Consider the following 22,282-nt stretch of genomic DNA (forward strand, 5'->3'; position numbering starts at 1 on the left):
GCATCTTACTCCGTCTATGTCATACTGCCCTACGGATGGAGGACAAGTTTTACTGGTTTTGTTTCCGCAAAGTTTTTTTTCTCACATTCATTGGTCAATTGAGTCACCTGCCCCAACAAAGAAACCCGACAAGGGCGTGTGCCCCGCCCTGTCCCGAGCAAGACTTGTCAATTGTCTGCACTTGCTGCAAACAATCCCCCCGAAAGGGCGTAAAACCATGCGGGTCTAAAAGCTATCGCTGCGGCTCATGCATGACTGACTTTTGGAACTTGGCTTGGACCGTACGTGGGGTGTTTAAGACAAGCGGTCTTTTAAAAAAGTTGCTGGCGTCTTTTTTTTTTCTAATCGTGCTTCTCCTAGACTCTGGTTTTCTCTCCTTATCTTTCACCTCGCATACAAATATATAAAATATTCCCAAGCATCTTTGCTTTGTACCCTGCGACACGTGCTGGAACAAGATCTATAGCGTTTCATAAGCAGATCTCTCTTTATTTACACTTCTCAAGACCCCAAAACACCTCGTGGTACATTCCAGAAATAGCAACACGGTTTTACCTGCCCACCGCCATCTCCTCTATTATCCGAGCAAGTCGAGTCGTATAGTCCCCTCGGGACATATATTGCTACGCCTTGCTGCTTTTGCCTACTTACCTGGGCAAGACATCGCAAAACCTGTCGACTTTCCTTTTCTCCGGTAGAAAACAGACAACCAAATTTAAACCGCAACAATGGCTCCTCCGGCCGCCATCACACCGGTCACCCCCGGCACTCCCGAGCCCAGCCTCAACAAGGGCGGGCCAGACACCAACCTGACCGCCGCCGCCATCGGTCACAAGATGTCACAGGCCTCCGAGTACCAGGAACTCGACGCATCCAAGCTCATCTACAACCTCACCACTAGCCCAAGGGCCCTTCCGGACTACGACACGGCCGCCGCCGGCTCCGAGACCGTCTGCACCGACCACATGGTGACGGCGAACTGGCATGCAGCCACGGGCTGGTCCGCCCCGACAATCAAGCCCTACGGACCCCTCAGCCTCATGCCCACTGCCTCAGTCCTCCACTACGCCACCGAGTGCTTCGAGGGCCTCAAGGCCTACCGCGGCTACGACGGCAAGCTGCGCCTGTTCCGCCCGGACCGCAACGCCAACCGCATGCTCATGTCGTCGGTGCGCATCGCCCTCCCTTCCTTCCCGCCCGAGGCCCTCGAGAAGCTCCTCATTGCCCTCATGGCCGTTGACGGACCCAAGTGGCTGCCGCGCGAGAGGCCCGGCACCCTGCTGTACCTCCGCCCCACCATGATCGGCACCCAGGCCCAGCTGGGCGTGCAGGCCCCCAACCAGGCCATGCTCTTCATCACGGCCTCCTACTTCCCCACCATGGACTCTCCCGCCGGCGGCATGCGCCTGCACACCTCGCCCGAGGACATGGTGCGCGCCTGGGTCGGCGGCTTCGGCTACGCCAAGGTCGGCGCCAACTACGGCCCCTCGCTTCTGGCCACCAAGGAGGCCAAGTCCAGGGGTTTCCACCAGATCCTGTGGCTGTACGGACCCGAGGGTTACTGTACCGAGGCCGGCGCCAGCAACTTCTTCGTGCTCATGAAGAACAAGCAGACGGGCCGCCTCGAAATCGTCACCGCCCCGCTCGACGACAGGGTCATCCTCGGCGGTATTACCCGTATGAGCGTCCTGGAGCTGGCGAGGTCGAGGCTCGGAGACGAGGTTGACGTCGTCGAGCGCCGCTACACCATCGATGAGGTTTTTGAGGCCTATGCCGAGGGTCGCATCGTTGAGTCGTTTGCGTCTGGAACTGCTGTAAGTTTAGGGATACTGCCTTTTTTTTTTTCCTCTCTGCCTTGATCCGATCAATCGTTTGGTCCAAAACACTACTGACTTTACACCTCCAAACAACAGTATTTTGTCTGCCCCATCTCCTTGATCCACCACCGCGGCAAGGAGGTCTCAATTCCCATGGGCGAAGACGGCCAGGGTGGCAAGTACACTCTCAAGCTGAAGCAGTGGCTCAAGGACATCATGTATGGCAACGAGCAGCACGAGTGGGGAGTTGTCGTTCCAGAGGAGCAGTAAAGCGATCATAATTCTTTTCTTCCTTTTTTTTCTTTTCTTTTCTTTGTCTATCTCATGAAGCATTGACGACCTTTGTTGGACAAAAAAATCCGGCGTCGGGATCATGAGGGGTTGTATTCGGCGTTATCATAAAGAGGAAACGGAGTTTACGGGTTGGGCGGTATTCTGCATCGCTCAAAACAGCACAAGATTTCACTTACGTTTTTCTAGACATGTTGGCACAGGTTTGCTGCTTATGGGGAAGCTAAACGTAAATAACGATCCTGGTCTAAAGTAGACGATTCATAGCAAATGTGAGGTGAAGCTAAATGGGTTAAATGATCCTCCAAATGCTGTTAGCAAAGCAATCATCTTGAATGTAACTTTCCTCCAAAATCGCCACTTTACGTTCATAATATCGAGTGACAGCTCTTCGTCTTATCTTCCACAAACAGATTGCATACTCTGGTTTTTAGTCACAAGCGTCTGGCGCTTGGAGTTTAGCCCTCGGAGAACACTAGCGGAACTTGAGCTTCCTGCTGTGAGCATTGTCATACTCTCTTGCCTTCTCCTCAATCCACAATTCCCTCAGCTTCCGCCTTTGCTTTTCAGCATCCTGTTTGGACAGATGTCAGTATCATGACTCCAAGCTGTATGAAAAGAGACTGCTTGCGGCACAAACCTTTTCAGCCGTTTCCAATGCCTTCTTCGCCTCAGTGCCGAGATCTTCCAACTCTTTAGTAGCAGCTTCTAGCACCTCCTGGATTTTGCCATCTAGGTCCTCATCCTGTGAACTGTCGTCACTTGTGACGACGCGTTCGCAGAGTTGCCTGATCTGGACATTGAGATTGTCCCACTCCTCCCAAAGGTTTGAAACTACCTTCTCTACAATCTCCTTCTCGGCCCGGAAATCGGCCAAGATCCGGCCGAGGTTCCGTTCCTTACGGGAGCCGTATACAAACTTGAGGTCGTGAAGAGGCGTTGCAATCAGCTGCTGTCGAGCCTTGAGCTCATCGACAAAGTGGCCTTCCTGCTGCTTTAGATCCTCAATCTGTATTTTGAGACGGTCTCGGGCTTGATCGAGCTTCTCACTGGTGGCCCGCTCGAGTTCATCTGCTTTCCCGGCGTATGTCGCTTGAGGGATACAATGCAATCATGGTCAGCGGAAAGTGCTAACCAGTACCTACAAATATTCGGTACCTTCAATTGCCCCAGCCAATGGCATCTGTTTCTGATGATGCTGTCCAGTATCCCTTGCAATAGAGATTGGCGAGCTGCTGGTATCTTGGTCGTATGGTCGCCTGGCCCTCTTTGGTTGCCGAGGTGCGCTATCCCCGTGTGCGGGAACATGCCGCTTAAGACGATTAAAAAAGGCCGTGGTGGGGTCATTGTCATGAGAGATAACCTCTGCAGCCTTGTTTGAGTCCTTCTTTTTTGCATTGCTAAAACGAACAAGCCGCTCTCGCAGACTTGTCTGCGCTAAATTCACGTCGGAAACAATGTTGCTGCTGTTGCTGGATTTGTAGGTCTTTGAACCATCTTGGGTTGCCTGCCCTGCAGCGCGCTTGTCAAGTATGTGCAAATGGCGATCCATTGCAGTCGTTGTGGCTGTTGTACGGATTCAAGTGCTCAAAAGTTATACATAAATGGACTGAAGCTTGCGATTGAGGAATCAATCAAGGAATGCAATAAAGTGACTCTCGTGAATGGAAGAATTCGACGACCTGTCTGTTTGATTTTAGATAATCACTATCGTACCTGGCATACTTCAGCGGCCTGTGAGGCATACCGGATGATCATGAAGAGGATAAACACACAAGTGACCATGACTGACTAGCCCTTTGGTGGGTATCCATTTTTCTCTGCTCCGAGGCGAGAAAAATAAAACTGAACGCACTTATGCCAAAAAAGGAAGCTACGACTGCGGCAAGAGGGGAAATAAACATCTCCGCAACTCTCTTGTTAAGGGAGGCATGACGCAAGTGAACAAGTTCGATTCACTGCTGACATTGCTGACAGGTACAAATTTTGGGTATGCGGAGAGAGCGAGGAAAGCTACCACATACATAGTTTGAAGAAAGTTAACCTATCAAACAAGGTTGACTGAGACGGAAGACTGTAGATCGCATTATTAATTGCGGCAGGTTCCTCCCGAAGATCACCTACGTTATTACTCTTATCCCCATCAAGGTCCCAAATAACCCGAAGCCGCGAGGTCCTTGCCACTTCATCTACTCATGCAGCTTCCTAATTAGGTAGGTGATGGGCTTGTTAATTAAGTTGAGGGGCAGTGGGCGGGTGGATGCCATCGCCCTCGCCGCAAAAGCTTGCTCGTACTTCCTGTTTCCCTGGTTCTCATCCGTTCCTGAGTGGTGCCATCCCTTTTTTTCCTGTCGATTGTTACCTGTCGTGTACTGCGTACTATTGGGACGTAGTATCTGCTCGTCTGATTATTGTGAGCGGGTTCCACATGCCCAGGGGATTGGCGTTTCGATTTCCGGAGCATTCGCTCTTATCTCCTGCTTCTTTCGTGCTTCTCCTAATTTCAAAATGGATCAATTCGAATCGATGAGGAGGAAAGGGAGGAACTAGTAAATTAACAAAACAAAGCCTCGCAAATTCGCAAGCCGTGGAGAGACAAGCTTTGCCGCGCAGCCCAAGCATCTCTTGGCTTCACGATCAGTCCTTGGCCTGCGTCCTTGGCAGCGATCCCCTGCCCTGCACCCAACCATGCAACCATGCCAAACACCAAATTGGCATCATTATTGTAATACACGGTGTACATACACCCTCTGCGATATGGATATCCACTGGCATATATCCCGAACTGTAGACCTCACGACAACTTACACAAATAACTTGTGTTTGGGGAAATAAAAATCGGTCTGTCGGTAATCAAGTTCCCTCGGCCTTTTTCAGCTTAACCGGTGCCGACCGACTGAATAAACATGGAACCGACCGAACCGTATCCGTATCCCCGTGGGCCGACCCCTCCTTTTGTGCAAAGTACCCCAAAGAGAAATGAATTCCCGCACCTCCTACCTCGAAGGGTAAAGTACCTAGTGATTTGATGACGCCAAGTGGGCCATGTTCGCATTCTGGACTCTATCGCAGTCGTCATTTCATTTGTTGATCCATTCAGCCAATCCAGTAAGGAGCACGGTGGGACAGGGGCGCTATCGGGAGGTAGGTGAGATGCCTACCTATATCTGACGCGTCTCCCATCTCTTCTTTTACCTTCCTGTCATTGTTGTTCATCCCAACCATCTCGGCCAGGTGTTCACTCGTGGAGGTTTTACCTTTCCCATCCTCCTTGTCCTCTTTGGGTTCGGCTTTCATTCATTAATAGCCCACCAACAGCAGCTTGACACTTAGCCTTGACCTACACAAGCCGCAACTATGCTTTAAAAGGTCATTGCCTACGCTGCGCTCGCCACAGTGCTCCCACTGTCGGCCTCTGCTGCCAGCAATGTGGTCGTCGAGTCCCTCCCTGCCGTCCCCGAGGGCTGGGAGAAGATCCAAGATGCCGACCCGGATTCCAAGATCCGCCTCAAGGTTGCTTTGCGCCAGCCCAACCTTGCCCTCTTTGAGCGCGAGATGTACGCCGTTTCGTCGCCGCTCAGCGCGCGCTACGGCAAGCACCTCAAGCGCGAGGAGGTTCGCGATCTGATGAAGCCGGATCCGGCTTCGACCTCGACCGTCATGCAATGGCTCGAGAACGCAGGTATCCCGTCCCAGGCCATCCACGAGGACAGCGACTGGATCAACATTGTCACCTCGGTGCGCAATGCTAGCGCCCTGCTCAAGGCCGACTTTGGTGTTTACGGCCACGCCAACAGCGACCTCAAGAAGATCCGCGCTCTTGAGTACTCTGTGCCCGACAACGTTCGAGACCACATCACCATGGTCGCTCCCATCATCAGGTTTGGTGAGATCAAGCCCAAGAGGAGCATCGTCAAGTCGGTCGAGGACTCCAAGGGTAGCATTCAAGCTGCCGAGGTCCCTACCGGACAGCTGGACGTTGCCGCATGCAACAAGACCATCACTCCCGAGTGCCTGCGTGCTCTGTACCAGATTGGCGACTACAAGGCAACCGGTAGCCCCAAGTCGCGTTTCGGAATTGCTGGCTACCTCGAGGTGAGACAAGCACGATAAAGCCTAATAACTGCGAAGCTGTTTATTAACCCAAGATCGTATAGGAATATGCTCGCTACTCCGAGCTTGAGAAGTTCCAGGAGGTCTATGCCCCTTACACCCTGGGCTCCAACTTCTCCGTTGTGACCATTAACGGCGGTCTTAACGACCAAAGCTCGACCGCGGATTCCGTAGAGGCAAACCTGGACATGCAATACGGTGTTGCACTTGGGTACAACACCAACATTGTGTACTACTCCACCGGTGGTCGCGGACCTCTGGTCCCCGATTTGGACCAGCCTAACGGCAATGACAGCTCTAACGAGCCTTACCTGGACTTCCTCGAGTACATGAAGAACCTTCCGGATGATGAGCTCCCTCAGACTCTGACCACATCGTACGGCGAGAACGAGCAATCCGTTCCTCGCGAGTTTGCCGTCAAGGTTTGCAACATGTTTGGCGAGCTTGGTGCCCGCGGTGTTTCCATCTTCTTCTCGTCCGGAGACGAGGGCCCTGGATCCGCCTGCCAGTCCAACGATGGAAAGAACACTACCCGCTTCGACCCGGCTTTCCCGGCCGCTTGCCCATACGTCACTGCTGTCGGCGGCACTAGGTACGTCGCCCCCGAGACCGGCGCTGCTCTCGCCGGTGGTGGCTTCTCCGACATCTGGCCCCAGCCCGAATGGCAAAAGACCGCCGTCGAGAAGTACCTCAGCATCCTGGGCGACAAGTGGAAGGGCCTGTACAACCCCTCCGGAAGGGCCTACCCCGACATCGCCGGACAGGCGTACTCGTACCACGTTTTCGACTCCGGCAAGGACGTCCTGGTCGCCGGTACTAGCGCCTCGAGCCCTAGTGTCGCAGCCATCTTCGCTCTGCTGAACGACGCCAGGCTCGCTGCCAACCAGCCTCCCATGGGCTGGATCAACCCTTGGCTGTACGAGATTGGCCTCAAGGGTCTTACTGAGTAAGTTTGCATTAAATCCCACCTTAATAAAAAGATTTCCTCCCAACCGCAAAAGACTTGCTGACATGTAATTTGTATCTTAGCATCACCGTCGGTGGATCTCGTGGCTGCACCGGAAAGTCGATCTACAGCGGCCTCCCTGCTCCCAAGGTTCCCTTTGCTTCGTGGAACGCCACCGAGGGCTGGGACCCCGTCACCGGTCTCGGAACCCCTCTGTTCAACAAGCTCCTGGAGCTCAGCACCCCTGGCGCTCAGGCTCAGAAGATCGCCAACTAACCTGTGGGGTGGGAACCGTGAAAATGTATTAGGACAAAGTCCTTTGTTGCATTAGCCAGTTGCTCCATAATAGTTTTTAATCATTATCCTCAAGCAATACAATCGCCGCACGCAGTAAACGAAAAAAAAGAAGAAGATAGCATTGAAGCGATCAATGGGGCCAAATTAGCCAACGCGGGTGCGCGTGGGTATCGAGCATATAACAAGAGAAACAATTAAGAAAACAAAAAAAAAAAAAAAAAAGAATACACAAAAAACGCTCTTTCCAAACGCCTGCCCAAAATTCATATTTTTGGTCTTTGTGTGGGAAAAGTCATCCAACGTAGATGTATGCTAGACTGGCTTGTGAAACTTTGAAAGTGAGAAAAAAAAAGGACAATCAACAAGCGTCAACCCTGGCTTCATCTTATCGGGGTATAAACGAGGTCTTTAAAAAGGCGCCATGCTGAACAAAAAGCCACGGCCAACAATCAATTACAAGTCTGTTGTGTATCTTTCCCCCAAATCTTTCCATGAAAGAATGAAAGGAAAACCAGGCCTGAATAGATATGCAAGCAAATAGCAAAGTAAATAAAGAAGAAATGGTCATGACCGCTCAGGCGATTGCCCCTTGGACGCACTCCTCGAGGCAGACAGCGCGCTCATCTGACTGGCCAGGCTCGCACCGGTTCCCTTCCGGGTCTCGAGTGCCCTGGACCACCGCTTCTTGTCCTTGATGGGCTGGCCCTGGCCGTTGAGACCCAGAACCTCCATGAGCTCGGGTATCTCAGCGTGGTCACGCGTGGTGCGCATGCGGTGCGCCCATGTCACATGCTTCTCCTCGCCCGGCTCTTCGGCCTCGTCCTCCTGCTGGATCTGCGCCTCGGGCGGCGCGATGCTGCCACTGCGGCTCAGGGCAGCCTTGATCTCCTCATCCGTCCTGAGTGGTTTCTGGTCGCCGGCCGCCCCCGCTCCTTCCCCGGCCGCGGCGTCTTCGGTAGATATCTTGGCCGCTGCCATGCTGGCTCTGTAGTCTCTGTGCTCGCCAAGGCGCTTCTCAATGTCATCGGCGGGGGTCATGACGCTGAGGGGCTCAAAGAGGAATTCGCCGCCGATCTGGCGCTGGTCTCCAGCCTTGGTAGCCTTGCCGCTCGGGATCTGCTTTAGGCCTTGGACGACGCTGCTAAAGACGCTGCTGATCATGGACTTGCGCTGGTAGGCCGGACGGGAGCCAAGGGCAAGGGTGCGCACCATACCCAGCTCATCGTACAGGCGCCGGGTCGGATCCGAGTAGACAGGGAAGCGGCAGCCCGTCTCGTTCACGTACATGTCGATCAAGGACGGGTCACCACAGCCTATTACAGCGATGAAGGTTGGGATCGGAAGGTCGAGCAGGGCCTCGGGGGTGATAGAGTCTGAGAGGGTACGGAGGTATTCTTGGCAGTTCTATGTTGGCCGGATGTTAGTCATGCCTCCAAATATGTAGAAGTGGTTGGAAATGACAGGCTTCCAATCACTTACGCCACAGAAAAAGTGTCGGACAAAGATGACGAGCACGCGCCTGGCAACGTTGCGCCCACTGTATAGACTCCGGAAGGTGTGCGACTTTCCGTGGCGGTCGAGTACGGCGTAGTTCTCAATCTTGCGCAGCGTCGCGGCCGATGGTAGGTCATTGTTGCTCTCCACTTCGCCGGCAAAGTCTCGGGGGTTAACCTCGTCGATACCTCGGTCGGCGTCCGTTGCTGCCTTTGCGGGCGGATGCACCTGGGCAGGCTCAGCCGTGATAGCCGAAGTCACTATCGGTGCCAGCTGCGGCGGTGGTGTCTTTTGTCCTTCATTCTCAGCGCTGGATGGTTTCAGTAGCGTCGGCGACTCCTCCGGCTTGACCTTGTTTCCAGCTCCGTTCTCCGCCTTGGCTGGCTCAGCTGGAGCGGCCGCCAGTGATTCTGTCGGATCATTCTGCGGGTCGCTGGCAGCTTCAGCGACACTGTCCGTCCCCTTGTTATCAACTTCTGCTGCGGGTTGGGCTGCAGCGTCTCCGTTTGCCTTCGTAAGCGTGCCATCCGCAGCCGCCACCACGGGCTTCGGGTCGGCAGGCGAAGCCATGGTTTGCTTCCTCGTTCTCTCAGTATTTCGGCACGGTCAGGCGTGAGTATTATGGGTGGGCTCGTCGTGACAGCGCGAGGGCGTATACGGTTGAGAGCAGAGAAAGAGCTGCAGAGGATGGTTACGTCTACAGCTAAAGCTACCCTGTCGTTTGCAGAGGAGGATAGACAGGACAGCACTGCACAATCGAGGCAGGCAAAGTGAGTGCGTGGGTAAGTGAGTGACGGAAGTGACTGAACGAGGGTGGAGAGGACCCAGGAGAATTAAACTAAAACACTGGAGACAATAGAGACCAAATCCACTCTTTGGTGACAGAAGCTTTGAAGGGGGGAGACGGTGGAGTGAAATGTAACGTTAGGTTGCATGGAGAACGAGTGGATGGGGAAAGAGTTGGAAACCAGTCCAGGCGGCGGTAATTGCAAGCAAGTACGAATAAGAGGGGAGAACTTGGGAAGTCCTCAGTGATTAATTGGCCAAACCCCCTCACGATTTTGCACCTTGCCCACCCGCCGTGTTTCGGGGCCCTGGTTTTGGTAGAGGAAGGAAGGTGGGGGCGCTTGGGGACCGACTTACTCAATGCACATTGACGAGTGGGAACCGCTTCAGCTCACCTCAAGAAGCAAATCTAGGTCTAGAACGGTACCTACAGGTGATTAGGTAGGTACTTTACCTACGTACCTCACCTAGGTACCTACATACCTACCTACCTTACCTAGGTAAGGTATGCATAAATTTATGTAACCCAGACAGGAGGTTTGAACGAATGCACACATACACACCTACACACCTACCTAGGTACCTTGGCTATTGTTTGAACGAAAACATTTTCCCAATGAATCGCATATTTCCTTTCGTGTTCCAAACTGTCGGGCAATCAGCCCCCAAGCGAACAAACAAAGGGCGACAAGACGACGGCTGCATCCGCAAGGTTTCAAAACTTGTCTGGTATGAGATGAGGTCATGGGCTGGCGGCAGCGCAACCGGGGTCTGGCGTGGGTGGAGCTGCGCGCCAAAAGGTGAGTGACAAACAAAGAAACGTGGCGCCGTGCATGCATCTCATCAGTGCACACGCCTAATTACCGTCCGGCTTTACCGTCAGATCGATCTCGTATTCATGTCAGGCCCAGACTTCAATCTCCCACCAGATGTATATGCAGCAAAATGTCAGGCTGCGTCTTGCATGTATCAATCTGAGGGATGCACATCCGATTTGTCGCATGTTTGTTTGGCTTGGCTGACACAATTTCTTGGAATTGGATTTGGAAATTGGCCTTTTGTCTGAAGCTAGAGCAACATCAAAAGAACACCACAAACATACTACTTCGTATGTATTCAGCGTATCTTATACGGTTGTGCTAAGCTTGTTCGTGTATCGGATCAAGATATTGCCAAGACAAATTTGGTGCGCAAGGTAAGGTAGGTACGTAACCCATCTATTTCCCATCGACTTTGACTAGATCTAGTTCTAGTTCTAGTGATCTTGTTAGTGTACATGGAGGAAGAGACCTGCCAAAGAGCATCTCCCAAGCAAGTATGCTTAGCGCTGTCAAATCTGAACGCTTTTCAGCAAACAAAATAATCTTGAATTAGCATACTTTTCTTTGGCTCATCATTCGTTTGCCTCCACAAAGCCAGTCCTACTGGTTGGGTTTGAAGCTGCTTTCCCAGAGCCGAGTATGATGTCACCGGAAAAGACTTTGGCACTAGGGGGCACGAGCGATATGATCATCGACCTTTCTGTTTTTTTCTCTCCTTTTTTCCCTCTGTATCGTATCAGGTTCTCCTGCTTGACTTGTTTGTTCTGTATGTTGTTTTCTCAGATACATCACCGTCATATCCCCACCTTCTTTTCGCTTTCCCTTCTCCGTGTAATTCTCTTCGTCACTCCTGTACCCTAAATCATTTCCAGTACTTCAGCCATCCGAGCTTCAAGACCTCTTTACCTACTTGCCTAGGCTAATCGACTGGCTATAAACGCATGTTAGGAATCCTGGGAGCTTCATATAATAAGTGACCAGGATGGGTCCCCAGACCATGCCTTCCTTGCCACGAACGGAAAAGTCACGGAGGATAAATCAAAGTTCCAACGTGGAGCGTCGATCCAGATACAAGGTGAACGATGAATACGAGGTAGTTTTCAAGACCGAGCGAAACCATTCACGCATGGTGTCAAATGGGTGTTTATACCTGGTCAAGGATCGACCATGAATACAGTCGACACGGCAATTTCCGACACTCAACCCGACTACATTATGCTCTTTAATGGGACTGTCACGCGCCCTGGAGATGTTTCCGACTCGCCAAGGACATACCGAAACCTGCAAAACGGCGATAAGATGCGCATCCCTTTTCACCAATTTTGACGTACTAGCCCACCAGTAGAAAGCCTTGGGGAGCTAGTCTGCGAGGCCAAAATCGTAACTGTATGTATCGATTCCATGCACCCAACCATAAACATCTACAATCAAGCCTCATACAGAATACAGATCTACCACTCGTTAGCTATCGGATCTACTAGCGGGTTCCACGGCCACTTAAATCATTAACATATCGACAAAGGCGAATTTTCATCACACAGACAAATTATAGGATTTTGTTCTGCCAGTCTTTCAAGGAGCTGATCTCAATTGAGTACCATGCCGCTGCCCTCTTAGCTCTCTGATCTAGGCTAGCCATGTATCACAGCGCTTGGGGAGACTAGATATTGTACTTTACCAGACTTCAGTGTCAGGGTAATTGAGGCACTGATCTGGCATCACAACCTAAGTCCGCATGACACCGACGATTCTCTTCTATCACTCGACTGTCTATTTTAACAAGCGGTCTTTTCATGAACAACACTACCATGGAGATCAGAGTATTTTACCGGAGTCGGTCTCGAAGAAACAAAGCACTGATCAAAGTAGACTTGAGACTCTTCTTCTAAAGGTCCAAGGGAAGTATCCATTATCCCCTATCCGAGTCCAAGCAGCTTCTGGTTATTATTTGGACCTAAATATGTTTGCGAATCCATGACATCCGCATAATGAAATTAAACGACTCACGGTTTGTTTGAGTATCTGCACTACGGAAGGGCGACGATAATGCGCAGGGTACTAAACAACACATATGAACGAACGCAACGCACCACCCAGCTGGTTAATATTAGGTAGTTCATTGCGATCGTGATGTCAATTGAGCCCAATGCTATTCATAGGTTGGCACCGAGTAGGTTCTTTGACCCAAAAGTGTTTATGACTTGTTATCCGTATACGGCAGCATGATTCCCGGAACTACCGGCAATGCTATGACTCGGCATGGTTTGCCATTAAATTGAACTTCTGGGAATGACCTCTCTCCCGCAAGCAGAGTGACGATCAATTCTTCGTTTGGTAGTAAGCATATATTCCCAACTCTAAAAATAAAACTTGTAATTGTCCATTTTCTCCAAGCTTTTAATGTGACCCAGCCTCTCGGAACTTTTATAAACTCAAAAGGTCCCCATTGCTACAAGATTGTGTACTTTGGATCGCATCCCTGTTCCACCCAATTCACTGGCGCTCTTCCCATACTGGGTTTCGGACTATACTTTTTCTCTGTCCTTTTTTTTTTTCGCTATTTTTTATACTGTTTAATCGATACATTTCTCATTCTTCACCGATTTGTATCCTGTCGAAATGCAGTACTCATTCATCCTTTCTACTGCCATGGCTACATATTCGCTTTTCAGCGTTTCCTCAGCCAGAGACCCTTTCAAAGTCTCAATGCCATCCGTGCTTTATCGTGTCGACGTTGCTCCTCCCAGAGAGGTGGGAAACGATGGCATTAGAGGCAAGGATATGGTGTTCACGTCAAACTTAATGGCTGCCAGGACGGCTGCATCAAAGATACACAGTTCTTCTAAACCCCGTCTCGGTGCTTACGTTTACTACATCAAGACGGCCGGGGTTGAAGATTTGTTTGCTTATACCGGAGATGGCGGCAGTTCTGAGATCAAAGAGTTTCGAACCAGCGAAGGAATCCCTTTGGCGCATATCGTGAAAGGTGAGGCGATCGCGAGGGATGGCCAGGTAATCAAAACCTGGGATTTCACGATGCCGAACCGCTGGTGAAACTACGCAAACGCAACGTCAACGCCCTCGAGTGGATGCGGCCAAAAAAATAGCGGGGATAAGATCGAGGGATTTGCACTTTGTATGGTTCACTATTCGAGCCAGTAAGACGACCTGATAAAAACAGTCAGTTAATATATGAAGACCGGACGGAAAAGCCACGCCGACGTGGATTTCGTTGACATGGACCCGGGAAACATTCCGAAGTTGATATCATAGACCCCTTTCCAGCCGACTATTGAACAAAATAACAAGGGACCTGCATACATTAGCAATTGGCCGTTTTGGCATGTTGAGTTATTTTGCGATGTATCGAGGTCTGTTTAGTAATTGCGTAACTCTTTGGGACACCAAACCATAACCTGCAATGGTGGTCTACTCCAATGCCTCAACTGAAATTCCGAAAGGTAGAAAAAAATATGCGGGTGGATCTGTGATTGCGTGATTTCTTCTTGACGCTACTTTCAATATCCTTAGGGGTCTTGTCAAGTCTTGATCATGATCCAATCGCTACTTTTGCCTTGCTTGTAGGTGGTAATGATTAGATAATACATCCATCACTCTCGGAAAAAAAAAGAAAGAAAACGGACTTTTGCGCGCATTCCTTCTCCATCAAAATCCTCAAGTCCCCTCCCCATATCGACTTGTCACGTTAAGAAATACACAGCTTGCCAAACAAATATTTTTATTGGCAATCGGACGAAGTAGACCAAATGCAGAAGGTCCCCTGTCATAACCCTTCGGAGGTCGGTTACGAAATTACCCCGATTGTGCGATTGTACGCGTCCGCCCAGAGCTGCGGCGACGTTCTAGGCGGACCCGACCAATAACGGAAGGGCCCAAGAACTCAATGTCAGCTCCCTCAGCGTGGGATTTATGGGTGATCCCTGTAGTCGCCAAGCCAGTACGCCTTGGCGTTTGGTGGGTTCATCGGATCTCAGATTACCTTGTTCCCGAAGGTCAGCAAGCAACTCACCTAATTTCGTTCAGGACAGCCGCTTTTTCCATCTTGTCCTGCGGCACAAAACGTTTGTTCCTCATTATCCTCCAAGCCACTTTCTGGCGACCCTTTTCCCGCATAATCATTTTTGGTCCGGTCAGGTTTTTGTTCGCTTCTTGTTTGTTACGTAGTATTACTTGTCGTTGCTGCCATTATTTTGAGCACGCGCGTTGCATTCTTTGACGTCTCCAGATATCCACATTCCACCCCAAAACAATATTGCGTCTCCGCCGCCACAGTCCCGGAATCCTTCTCATGTCAGCCTAATCTGTACCGTCTTTCCAGTTTGCCCACGTCAGCACATCTTTGAGTCTTCTCAAGGTGTTCATCTAGGCTACTGTACATATACCTTGATGCAAAAAGGGATGGTTTTTACGGCACCGTAATCGTATTTTACTTTACATCCTTTTTTTTTTTTTTTTTTGGGCGAGAGTCCACGTGCGTTCGTCTGAATTCTTCAGCAGAAGGAGCCCTGCAGACGTGGCTATCGGTTCGCTGGCGGCATTAGAACGTTTGTCAACGTCCAGCTTCGCGCAGTTTTGACGGTCGAAATTCAGACCTACTAGCTGAACAGGCAGTTCGGCGCAATTTTTTTTTCTGGGTCCCAGGAACAACCGTCTAGGGCCGCCGTTAGGCGCAACGGCGCCACTAGCAGCCGTCAACGCAAAATGGCGTTCATCCGGCAAACCATCACGCTCGTCAAGAAGAACTTCCTCATCATCCTCTGGCGCCATTCGACAGCGACGGTACTTCGCGCTTTCTTGTTGCCAATCTTCCTCGCGGCATTCCTCAGTTTCGCCAGGTTCTTCTTTGTCCCTCCGGCGCGCAATGGTGTCGCCGATTCGCTAGCCATCAGGTCGCTGGGTGATAGCTTGCGCGTGGCGGGCGAGACGTCTAGAAACACAGTCGTCTTTGTCGATGGAGGTCACAAAACTGGCGACATTGACAGGGTCATTAACAACCTGACCTCTCAGGTTGAGGATGCCGGCAAGACTGTTTTTCGACTTGACAGGGAAAATGAAATCCAGAGGGTGTGCAAGAGCTCGCTGAGGGGCGTATCCCAATGCTATGGTGCCGCAGTCTTCAACGGCTCACCCGACTTTGGCGGAATATGGAACTACACGCTGCGCATGGATGGCGCCTTGGGTCCGCTTGGTCGTATTGACGTTGAATCGAACACTCGGGACGCCCAGATCTTTGTGCTGCCGTTCCAGCGCGCCGTCGACGCTGCCATCACCGGCCTCAACTCATCCAGCAACTCGAGCCCTCTGAGCAATTCGCATGAATATGTTTTCACCAGTCTCACCCAGTCGGAGAGGGACGAGGAAATTCGGGTGAGATACCAGCAGGCCGTTACGAACTTTATGGGAGTTGCCTTCATCCTTGCCATCATTGGAGTCTGCTACCACTTGACCGGCTTCATGGCGACGGAGCGGGAAATCGGCATGTCCACACTTATCGAGTCCATGATGCCCACGAGACAACGCTGGCAGGCACAGGCTGCACGGTTGCTTTCATACCACATTGCCTTCGACGTCATTTACCTGCCCGGATGGATTATTGGGGCGCTGATCCTGCAACTTGGTGTGTTTCGCCACACCAGCACCGCCATGTATGTCTTTTACAACATCACTGCCGGCCTGGCCCTCTCTTCCATGTCCATTTTTGGGGCTGCCTTCTTCAAAAAGGCTCAACTGAGTGGTGTTGTGGTTACAATCGTCTACTGTGTGCTTGCCATAGTCGCCCAGGCCATCTCCTACCCCAGTACTGCGCAGGTTACGATCCTGAGCCTGCTGTTCGCGCCATGCAACTATGTATACTTTATCGCAAACACTGCTCGATGGGAGGCGAAAAAGTGGCCTACCGACTTGACCGACGTTCCGCCCAACAGTGCCTGGGACATACCGGCTATCTGGCTTTGGGTTTTCTTGATCATACAGATCATTGTATACCCGATTGTGGGCGCTCTCATTGAACGATACCTTTACGGTACAGCCACCAAGGGCCGCAACATTGTTAATGGAGGCGAAATGGGAGGCGAAGCTGCGGTTCGACTCGAAGGCTTCACCAAGATCTACAAACCTGGTTTCATCCGGCGCATGTTCTCCTTCATCTCAAAGCCCAAGCCGGCCGTTCGCGCCGTTGATGGCCTGACGCTGAGCGCCGGGCGTGGTCAGATTCTCGCGCTTCTGGGCGCCAACGGCAGTGGCAAGAGTACCTCGTTGGACGCCATTGCCGGTATCAACAGGTTGACCAGCGGTAGCATAACGATTGATGGAACTGGAGGCTTGGGTATCGCACCGCAGAAGAACGTGCTATGGGACGATGTCACCGTCGAGGAGCACATTCGGATCTTCAACAGCCTCAAGGCGCCCGCCAACAAGTCCAGCAAGGAAGAGATCCGCCAGCTCGTCGAGGCCGTGGATCTGACCAAGAAGATCAAGGCCAGGTCGAAAACTCTCTCCGGTGGCCAGAAGCGCAAGCTGCAGCTGGGTATGATGCTGACGGGTGGAAGCGCAGTCTGCTGCGTGGACGAGGTCTCGAGTGGTCTGGATCCGCTCAGCAGGAGAAAGATCTGGGACATTCTACTGGCTGAGCGCGGCAAGAGGACCATGATTCTGACAACCCACTTCCTCGACGAAGCAGACCTGCTGGCCGATCACATTGCCGTGCTTTCCAAGGGTACACTGCGCGCAGAAGGCTCTTCTGTTGAGCTGAAGAACAGGCTCGGCGGGGGTTATCGCATTCACTTCCTGAAGACCAAGACTCTTCAAGACGGCCCGGTCGTTGAAGGTGTTACCAAGAAGGTCTCGTTCGATATTATCAGCTACATTGCTCCTTCATCGGCGCTTGCTGCCGAAGTTATCCGGACCCTAGAGGCCCATGACATCCGCGACTACCGCTTTTCTGGACCGACAATCGAAGACGTGTTCTTGCAGCTGGCCGAAGAAGTCAAGGGCGAAACTGACGCCGCCTCAAGGGGTAGTCACCTCGCGTCGGCGAGTCTGCAGGGAGCCAACGCGGAGAAGACGTATTCTTCGGAAATGGTCACCCCAGACGCGGATAAGGACAACCTCGAGCTGATGTCTGGAAACAAGGTTGGAATTCCTCGACAGGCCCTTGTTCTGTTCCGAAAACGATGCACAGTCTTCAAACACAACTGGTTCCCCTCATTTGCCGCCTTCATTATCCCCATCTTGGCAGCAGGCCTGTGTACGCTCTTCATCCGCGGACAGTCCCCGGCGGGGTGCTCCACGCAGGAGACGAGGAGTGGACAGGACATCTTTAGTAATGATGATAATGACGGCAACTCGCTTTTGCTGCTCTATGGGCCTACGTCTCCAACGATAACGGCCGCCCTGAACAGGACAATAGCTTTAATCAGGAATGGTCCGGGCGACTCCACCGGCAGTTCAGCTGGCAGTCCCAACGGTGGACAATCCTCGTCATTGTTCAATATAGAGTCCGCCACCTCTTTTGCCGACTTCAACAGGGGTATCATTGATAATCGGAAGAATGTCACACCTGCAGGCTTTTGGTTGGGAGACACCAACAACCCACCGACCCTGGCTTACACCTCGGTTCCGGAAATGCAAAATGCCTTCTTCGGACAAAACCTTATGAACATGCTCTTGACCAACACAACACTGTCGGCCAAGTATGCCGCTTTTGACACGCCGTGGCAAGACAATACAGGCAACTCACTCCAGCTGCTTGTTTATATCTGCCTTGCACTTTCTGCATACCCGGCCTTCTTCGCTCTGTACCCCAACGTCGAAAGGAGACGTTTCGTTCGTGGGTTGCAGTACTCAAACGGTGTCCGGCAATTCCCTCTCTGGATCGCATATGTCCTCTTTGACTTTATCAATGTCGTTATATCATCGGCTATTGTCATAGGACTCTTTGTGGCTATTGCGGATGTTTGGTACCACGCAGGCTATCTGTTCCTCATCCTCGTCCTTTACGGGCTGTGTGCGATTCTTTTGTCCTACAACATCTCGATATTTGCGTCTAACCAGCTCTCAGCGTATGCATTTGCTGCCGGCTTCAACGCTGTCACGTTTCTGGTCTATCTGATCGGCTACATGGCGACCATCACATTTGCCAGAGTTGATCGGGTTGACTCGTCTCTCTTGGTTGTGAACTTTGTTGTGTCGGCCTTTGCGCCCATCGGCTCTGCTGTCCGAGGATTCTTCATCGCGCTAAACCTCTTCTCAACGACGTGTCAGGACCAGGAGTTGGCGCCAAACCCAGGAGGATTCCTCCAGTATGGCTCTCCCATCATGTACCTGATCATCCAGGCCATCTTGCTCTTCTTGCTGCTCCTCTGGCTCGACAGCGGCACCATCAGGGCTACCTGGCAGCGTCTCTTTGGCCGCAAGAACAAGAACGCCAACCAACAAGCTGCCGACATCTCTGACGAGGAAGTTGCCGGCGAGCTGGTGCGCGTCACGTCATCGGCCACAGATCCCTCGCGGCGCAGGCAAGACACCAAGGGCGCAGATGGCGTCAGTTCATCCGACAAGGACGGTTTGCAGGTGGTGCACGTAACCAAGACGTTTGGCAAGAACACGGCCGTCGACAATGTCACCTTTGGGGTCAAGCACGGCGAGGTGTTTGCGCTACTGGGCCCCAACGGTGCCGGCAAGTCGACCAGTCTGAACATGATTCGGGGTGACCTCCAGCCCTCGCCCGGCGGCGATGTCTTTGTCGAGGGCGTTTCGGTGTCCAAGCAGTTGGCCGCCGCCCGGGCCAACCTTGGTGTCTGCCCACAGTACGATGCCATCGACGTCATGACGGTGACAGAACATCTCAGGTTCTACGCTCGGGTCAGGGGCATTGCAGACGTCGACCGCCAGGTCGAGGCTGTCATCCGTGCCGTCGGGCTCGAGCTTTTCCGTGACAGACAGGCGTTTGCGCTGTCGGGTGGTAACAAGCGCAAGCTTTCTCTGGGTATTGCGCTGATGGGTAACCCGTCAGTCATCCTCCTGGATGAGCCGTCGTCGGGTCTGGACGCGGCCGCCAAGCGAATCATGTGGCGCACTTTGGCAGGTACCGTTCCCGGGCGGTCGATTCTGTTGACGACGCACTCCATGGAGGAGGCGGATGCACTAGCCGGTCGTGTTGGAATTCTGGCCAAGAGGAGTAAGTTTTTTTTTTTTTCTGCCCCTGCAGACGTATTCAGTCACGTGACGCGTACTAACCCAAACTCAAAACAACAACAGTGCTTGCAATGGGCTCGGCAGACAACCTTCGACACCGCTTCGGCGACCTCCTCCATGTTCACATCGTACTCAAGGGCGCGCCCCGCACGTCGGACGCCGACGCTGAGCGCGTGCGAAACTGGATCGTCCAGACCCTTCCGGGCGCAGAGGTCGAGGAGAAGGTCTACCACGGACAGCTGCGGTTCTCGGTACCGGCCAGCGTGGTGTCGGGCCAGAAGCAGCGGACGACAGAGGGTGGGGAGGGCGACGAGATCACGAGGGAAGGCCAGGCCGCCGCCAGCAGTCGCAGCTCGCAGAGCGCCGTCGGCAAGCTGGTGGTCATGCTCGAGGAGAACAAGCACCTCGGCATCGAGCACTACGCCGTCAGCCCCACGACGCTGGACCAGGTGTTCTTGACCATCGTGGGCAAGCACAACGTCAAGGAGGAGGGATACAATGAGGACGAGAAGCCTACGGGCTGGAAGAGGTTGTTTAGTCGGCGCAAGTAGATGTGTTTCTTTTTCTCTTGTGGTGGATTTCGAGCTGGCGGTCGTCCGTCTCCTTTTGGTACACAGGACATGTTTTTTTTTCTGAACGCACAAGCATTCCTTGCATATATTTTTCTTGGATTGGTAGAGCTTCTTGCTACATTATTATTATCCATTATAAAACTAGACTTGTCAGTTACAAAGATGGTTGTATCCACGCATGCATGGTCTGAAAATCTCGGCGGGTGTCTGGTGCAGGTTTACACTGACGTGGAGGTGAAGCTGTGGCGAACGACTTGTTGTTTTTGGATGTTGGACATGTGTCGGGTTGTTGCAGCAACCGTTGCATTTTGACAGCAACCCGAAAATGGGGCCGTCCTGTCCACCGCCGATAAGCTTCAAGGGTTTTATGACTCCTCATGACCAAGCGGGAGCTGAAAGGGTGTAATTTCGGGAGACGGCGGCGGTGAGCACGGGACGGGACTGACATGTCGTTTGTCACAATTTGCTACTCTCATCCCCGCGGGAGCCTGCAATCTCAGTGGTTGAGCACTGTTTGAGGCTTGGGAGAACTGATATCAGTGTCAATTAGCCTCTCTTCTTGCCCGACGCTTTTCTGCTATCCTATAGCCCGAACCTCTTCCGCTGTTCGTCCAGCACTTTCTCCGAGTAGTTCTCATTGCCCGCCGCCTACCAGATGCAGATAGTCTGTACAAGAGTATGACATGAAAACTGCCCATCAGACAATGCGGAACGAAAAGGACGAAAAGGAGCACGGGCCTGCCCTCCCGAAGAGTTATGCGAAAAAGAATATGGCAACCACGGAGGCTTCTCCCACAGAAACTCGCCCTACAGAGAAACCAGCAGTGGTGCGAATGACATTTGATCCGGAGAGGTGTGTATCGCGGACGCGAGGGACTTGCTCTCCGAATATGGCGGATACAGAACCACCAAACTCACGCAAAGCTTTGATATCTCGGCCGTCAGAAAGTGCTGTCATCATCTGTCCAAGGTGTGCTTTTGAGATTCTTGCTTCCTCTTTATCTTTGACTCCTTTGGTCTTTGGCTGATGCAATCATCCTTCGATGAGCAATGATCATGGATTGGTCTCGATGGATATCCTATTTCTTTTGTGGAAAAAGACACATCACTAACCGCCCGTTCCTGTGCCGGCAAAGCAGTGACCATTGCATCAGCTCCGGTGCCCCACGACATCACCACATGAGCAGCAGATCCACCACCAAAGCGCCTATCGGCCGCCGAGGCCTTTCCTTCCGTGGACAGTCTGCGTCCTGCACCGGCGTCGTAGCATCGCCAGCCGCAACAAACATGGGTAGCGCCGCCGGCAACGTCAGAGCCCGCTGGAAGGCGTCGAACTCGCTGCTGCTGCCCCCCGGCACAGGTCCCGAGACCGAGACGCCAACAACAGGCCCGGATAGCAGGACAACAAGCAGTTCAGATCGAGACCTACAAGCCGGTGCCAAGGCCGTGGTCGCTGCTGGAGTTGTCGTTTTTGTCGTTGTTTTTGTCGTCGTACTCGTTATTCTGAGCTTGGCCATGACTGGGAAGCGGTGGAAGGGCAAGAAGGTGGAGGGAGGTGGGAGGTTGCCGCGTTGAGGCACCGCGTCAGACTATCATGCCACGCACCAGCTCAGTATTATGAAAACCGATGTGGAGGGAACCTGTCCCTTGAATGACAAGACGTAACAACAGGCATGATTGGACTAGCGATGAGATGGATGCAGAGTGGTAATGTCCAGCAGTGACTGCGGCACACAAGAAAAAACCGGAAATTGTCGCAACACTCGACTGTGATTCTCGACGTCTCCCAAGACAAAGAGGCGGGCAAATAAATCTGAACACAGCTTGGTTGCTTCTTTGTCTCTGGTTCTTTGTAGTGGGGTTCCCCGTGCAGCCTAGCCTCAAAGCTATGTAAGTGACCAAGTAGAGAACAAAGAGGTATGCACTTTT

General features: G+C 52.2%; 8 protein-coding genes across 8 annotated transcripts; 5 read left to right on the plus strand and 3 right to left on the minus strand.

Annotated features, from left to right (window-relative positions):
• Nucleotides 1–319: 319 nt before the first annotated feature.
• MGG_00942 (branched-chain-amino-acid aminotransferase) lies at nucleotides 320–2,467 on the plus strand. Its single transcript, XM_003717960.1, has 2 exons — nucleotides 320–1,814; nucleotides 1,914–2,467. Exons 1-2 carry the CDS (start codon nucleotides 729–731, stop codon nucleotides 2,085–2,087), a joined length of 1,260 nt encoding a protein of 419 aa, XP_003718008.1. The 5' UTR covers nucleotides 320–728; the 3' UTR covers nucleotides 2,088–2,467.
• Nucleotides 2,324–3,827, minus strand: MGG_00941 (uncharacterized protein). The gene is made up of 3 exons (XM_003717961.1): nucleotides 3,267–3,827; nucleotides 2,749–3,200; nucleotides 2,324–2,682 (listed from the first exon to the last, which is right to left on the minus strand). The coding sequence occupies exons 1-3, from the start codon at nucleotides 3,658–3,660 to the stop codon at nucleotides 2,584–2,586; spliced, it is 945 nt and encodes a 314-aa protein (XP_003718009.1). The 5' UTR covers nucleotides 3,661–3,827; the 3' UTR covers nucleotides 2,324–2,583.
• Nucleotides 3,828–5,153: 1,326 nt separating this feature from the next.
• MGG_00940 (tripeptidyl-peptidase 1) lies at nucleotides 5,154–7,443 on the plus strand (the record flags this gene model as incomplete). Its single annotated transcript, XM_003717962.1, has 4 exons — nucleotides 5,154–5,252; nucleotides 5,478–6,203; nucleotides 6,266–7,167; nucleotides 7,251–7,443. The coding sequence occupies 4 exons, from the start codon at nucleotides 5,154–5,156 to the stop codon at nucleotides 7,441–7,443; spliced, it is 1,920 nt and encodes a 639-aa protein (XP_003718010.1).
• Nucleotides 7,444–7,451: 8 nt separating this feature from the next.
• Nucleotides 7,452–9,875, minus strand: MGG_00939 (uncharacterized protein). The gene is made up of 2 exons (XM_003717963.1): nucleotides 8,944–9,875; nucleotides 7,452–8,868 (listed from the first exon to the last, which is right to left on the minus strand). The coding sequence occupies exons 1-2, from the start codon at nucleotides 9,526–9,528 to the stop codon at nucleotides 8,029–8,031; spliced, it is 1,425 nt and encodes a 474-aa protein (XP_003718011.1). The 5' UTR covers nucleotides 9,529–9,875; the 3' UTR covers nucleotides 7,452–8,028.
• A 3,132-nt stretch (nucleotides 9,876–13,007) lies between these two features.
• Nucleotides 13,008–13,619, plus strand: MGG_17336 (uncharacterized protein; the record flags this gene model as incomplete). Its single annotated transcript, XM_003717964.1, has 1 exon — nucleotides 13,008–13,619. Exon 1 carries the CDS (start codon nucleotides 13,185–13,187, stop codon nucleotides 13,617–13,619), a length of 435 nt encoding a protein of 144 aa, XP_003718012.1. The 5' UTR covers nucleotides 13,008–13,184.
• Nucleotides 13,620–14,378: 759 nt separating this feature from the next.
• Nucleotides 14,379–14,705, minus strand: MGG_17337 (uncharacterized protein; the record flags this gene model as incomplete). The annotated part of the gene is made up of 2 exons (XM_003717965.1): nucleotides 14,379–14,529; nucleotides 14,596–14,705. 2 exons carry the CDS (start codon nucleotides 14,703–14,705, stop codon nucleotides 14,379–14,381), a joined length of 261 nt encoding a protein of 86 aa, XP_003718013.1.
• Nucleotides 14,542–20,575, plus strand: MGG_00937 (ATP-binding cassette sub-family A member 8-A). Its single transcript, XM_003717966.1, has 2 exons — nucleotides 14,542–19,764; nucleotides 19,845–20,575. The coding sequence occupies exons 1-2, from the start codon at nucleotides 15,288–15,290 to the stop codon at nucleotides 20,330–20,332; spliced, it is 4,965 nt and encodes a 1,654-aa protein (XP_003718014.1). The 5' UTR covers nucleotides 14,542–15,287; the 3' UTR covers nucleotides 20,333–20,575.
• A 1,065-nt stretch (nucleotides 20,576–21,640) lies between these two features.
• On the plus strand, nucleotides 21,641–22,077 carry MGG_00936 (uncharacterized protein; the record flags this gene model as incomplete). Its single annotated transcript, XM_003717967.1, has 2 exons — nucleotides 21,641–21,908; nucleotides 22,025–22,077. 2 exons carry the CDS (start codon nucleotides 21,641–21,643, stop codon nucleotides 22,075–22,077), a joined length of 321 nt encoding a protein of 106 aa, XP_003718015.1.
• Nucleotides 22,078–22,282: the final 205 nt, after the last annotated feature.

This window comes from Pyricularia oryzae, chromosome 5, assembly GCF_000002495.2.
Source record: "Pyricularia oryzae 70-15 chromosome 5, whole genome shotgun sequence".
In the NCBI taxonomy this organism is placed as follows: domain Eukaryota; kingdom Fungi; phylum Ascomycota; class Sordariomycetes; order Magnaporthales; family Pyriculariaceae; genus Pyricularia; species Pyricularia oryzae.

What these genes read in the sequence shown, in the direction of transcription:
- MGG_00942 (XM_003717960.1), top strand. Translation starts at nt 729, where the DNA reads ATGGCTCCTCCGGCCGCCATCACACCGGTCACCCCCGGCACTCCCGAG. An exon ending in CGTTTGCGTCTGGAACTGCT is followed by an intron (nt 1,815 to 1,913) that starts GTAAGTTTAGGG and finishes TCCAAACAACAG; the next exon opens with TATTTTGTCTGCCCCATCTC.
- MGG_00941 (XM_003717961.1), bottom strand. Translation starts at nt 3,660, where the DNA reads ATGGATCGCCATTTGCACATACTTGACAAGCGCGCTGCAGGGCAGGCA. An exon ending in ATTGGCTGGGGCAATTGAAG is followed by an intron (nt 3,201 to 3,266) that starts GTACCGAATATT and finishes GTATCCCTCAAG; the next exon opens with CGACATACGCCGGGAAAGCA. An exon ending in CATTGGAAACGGCTGAAAAG is followed by an intron (nt 2,683 to 2,748) that starts GTTTGTGCCGCA and finishes CTGTCCAAACAG; the next exon opens with GATGCTGAAAAGCAAAGGCG.
- MGG_00939 (XM_003717963.1), bottom strand. Translation starts at nt 9,528, where the DNA reads ATGGCTTCGCCTGCCGACCCGAAGCCCGTGGTGGCGGCTGCGGATGGC. An exon ending in TCCGACACTTTTTCTGTGGC is followed by an intron (nt 8,869 to 8,943) that starts GTAAGTGATTGG and finishes CGGCCAACATAG; the next exon opens with AACTGCCAAGAATACCTCCG.
- MGG_00937 (XM_003717966.1), top strand. Translation starts at nt 15,288, where the DNA reads ATGGCGTTCATCCGGCAAACCATCACGCTCGTCAAGAAGAACTTCCTC. An exon ending in TGGAATTCTGGCCAAGAGGA is followed by an intron (nt 19,765 to 19,844) that starts GTAAGTTTTTTT and finishes AAACAACAACAG; the next exon opens with TGCTTGCAATGGGCTCGGCA.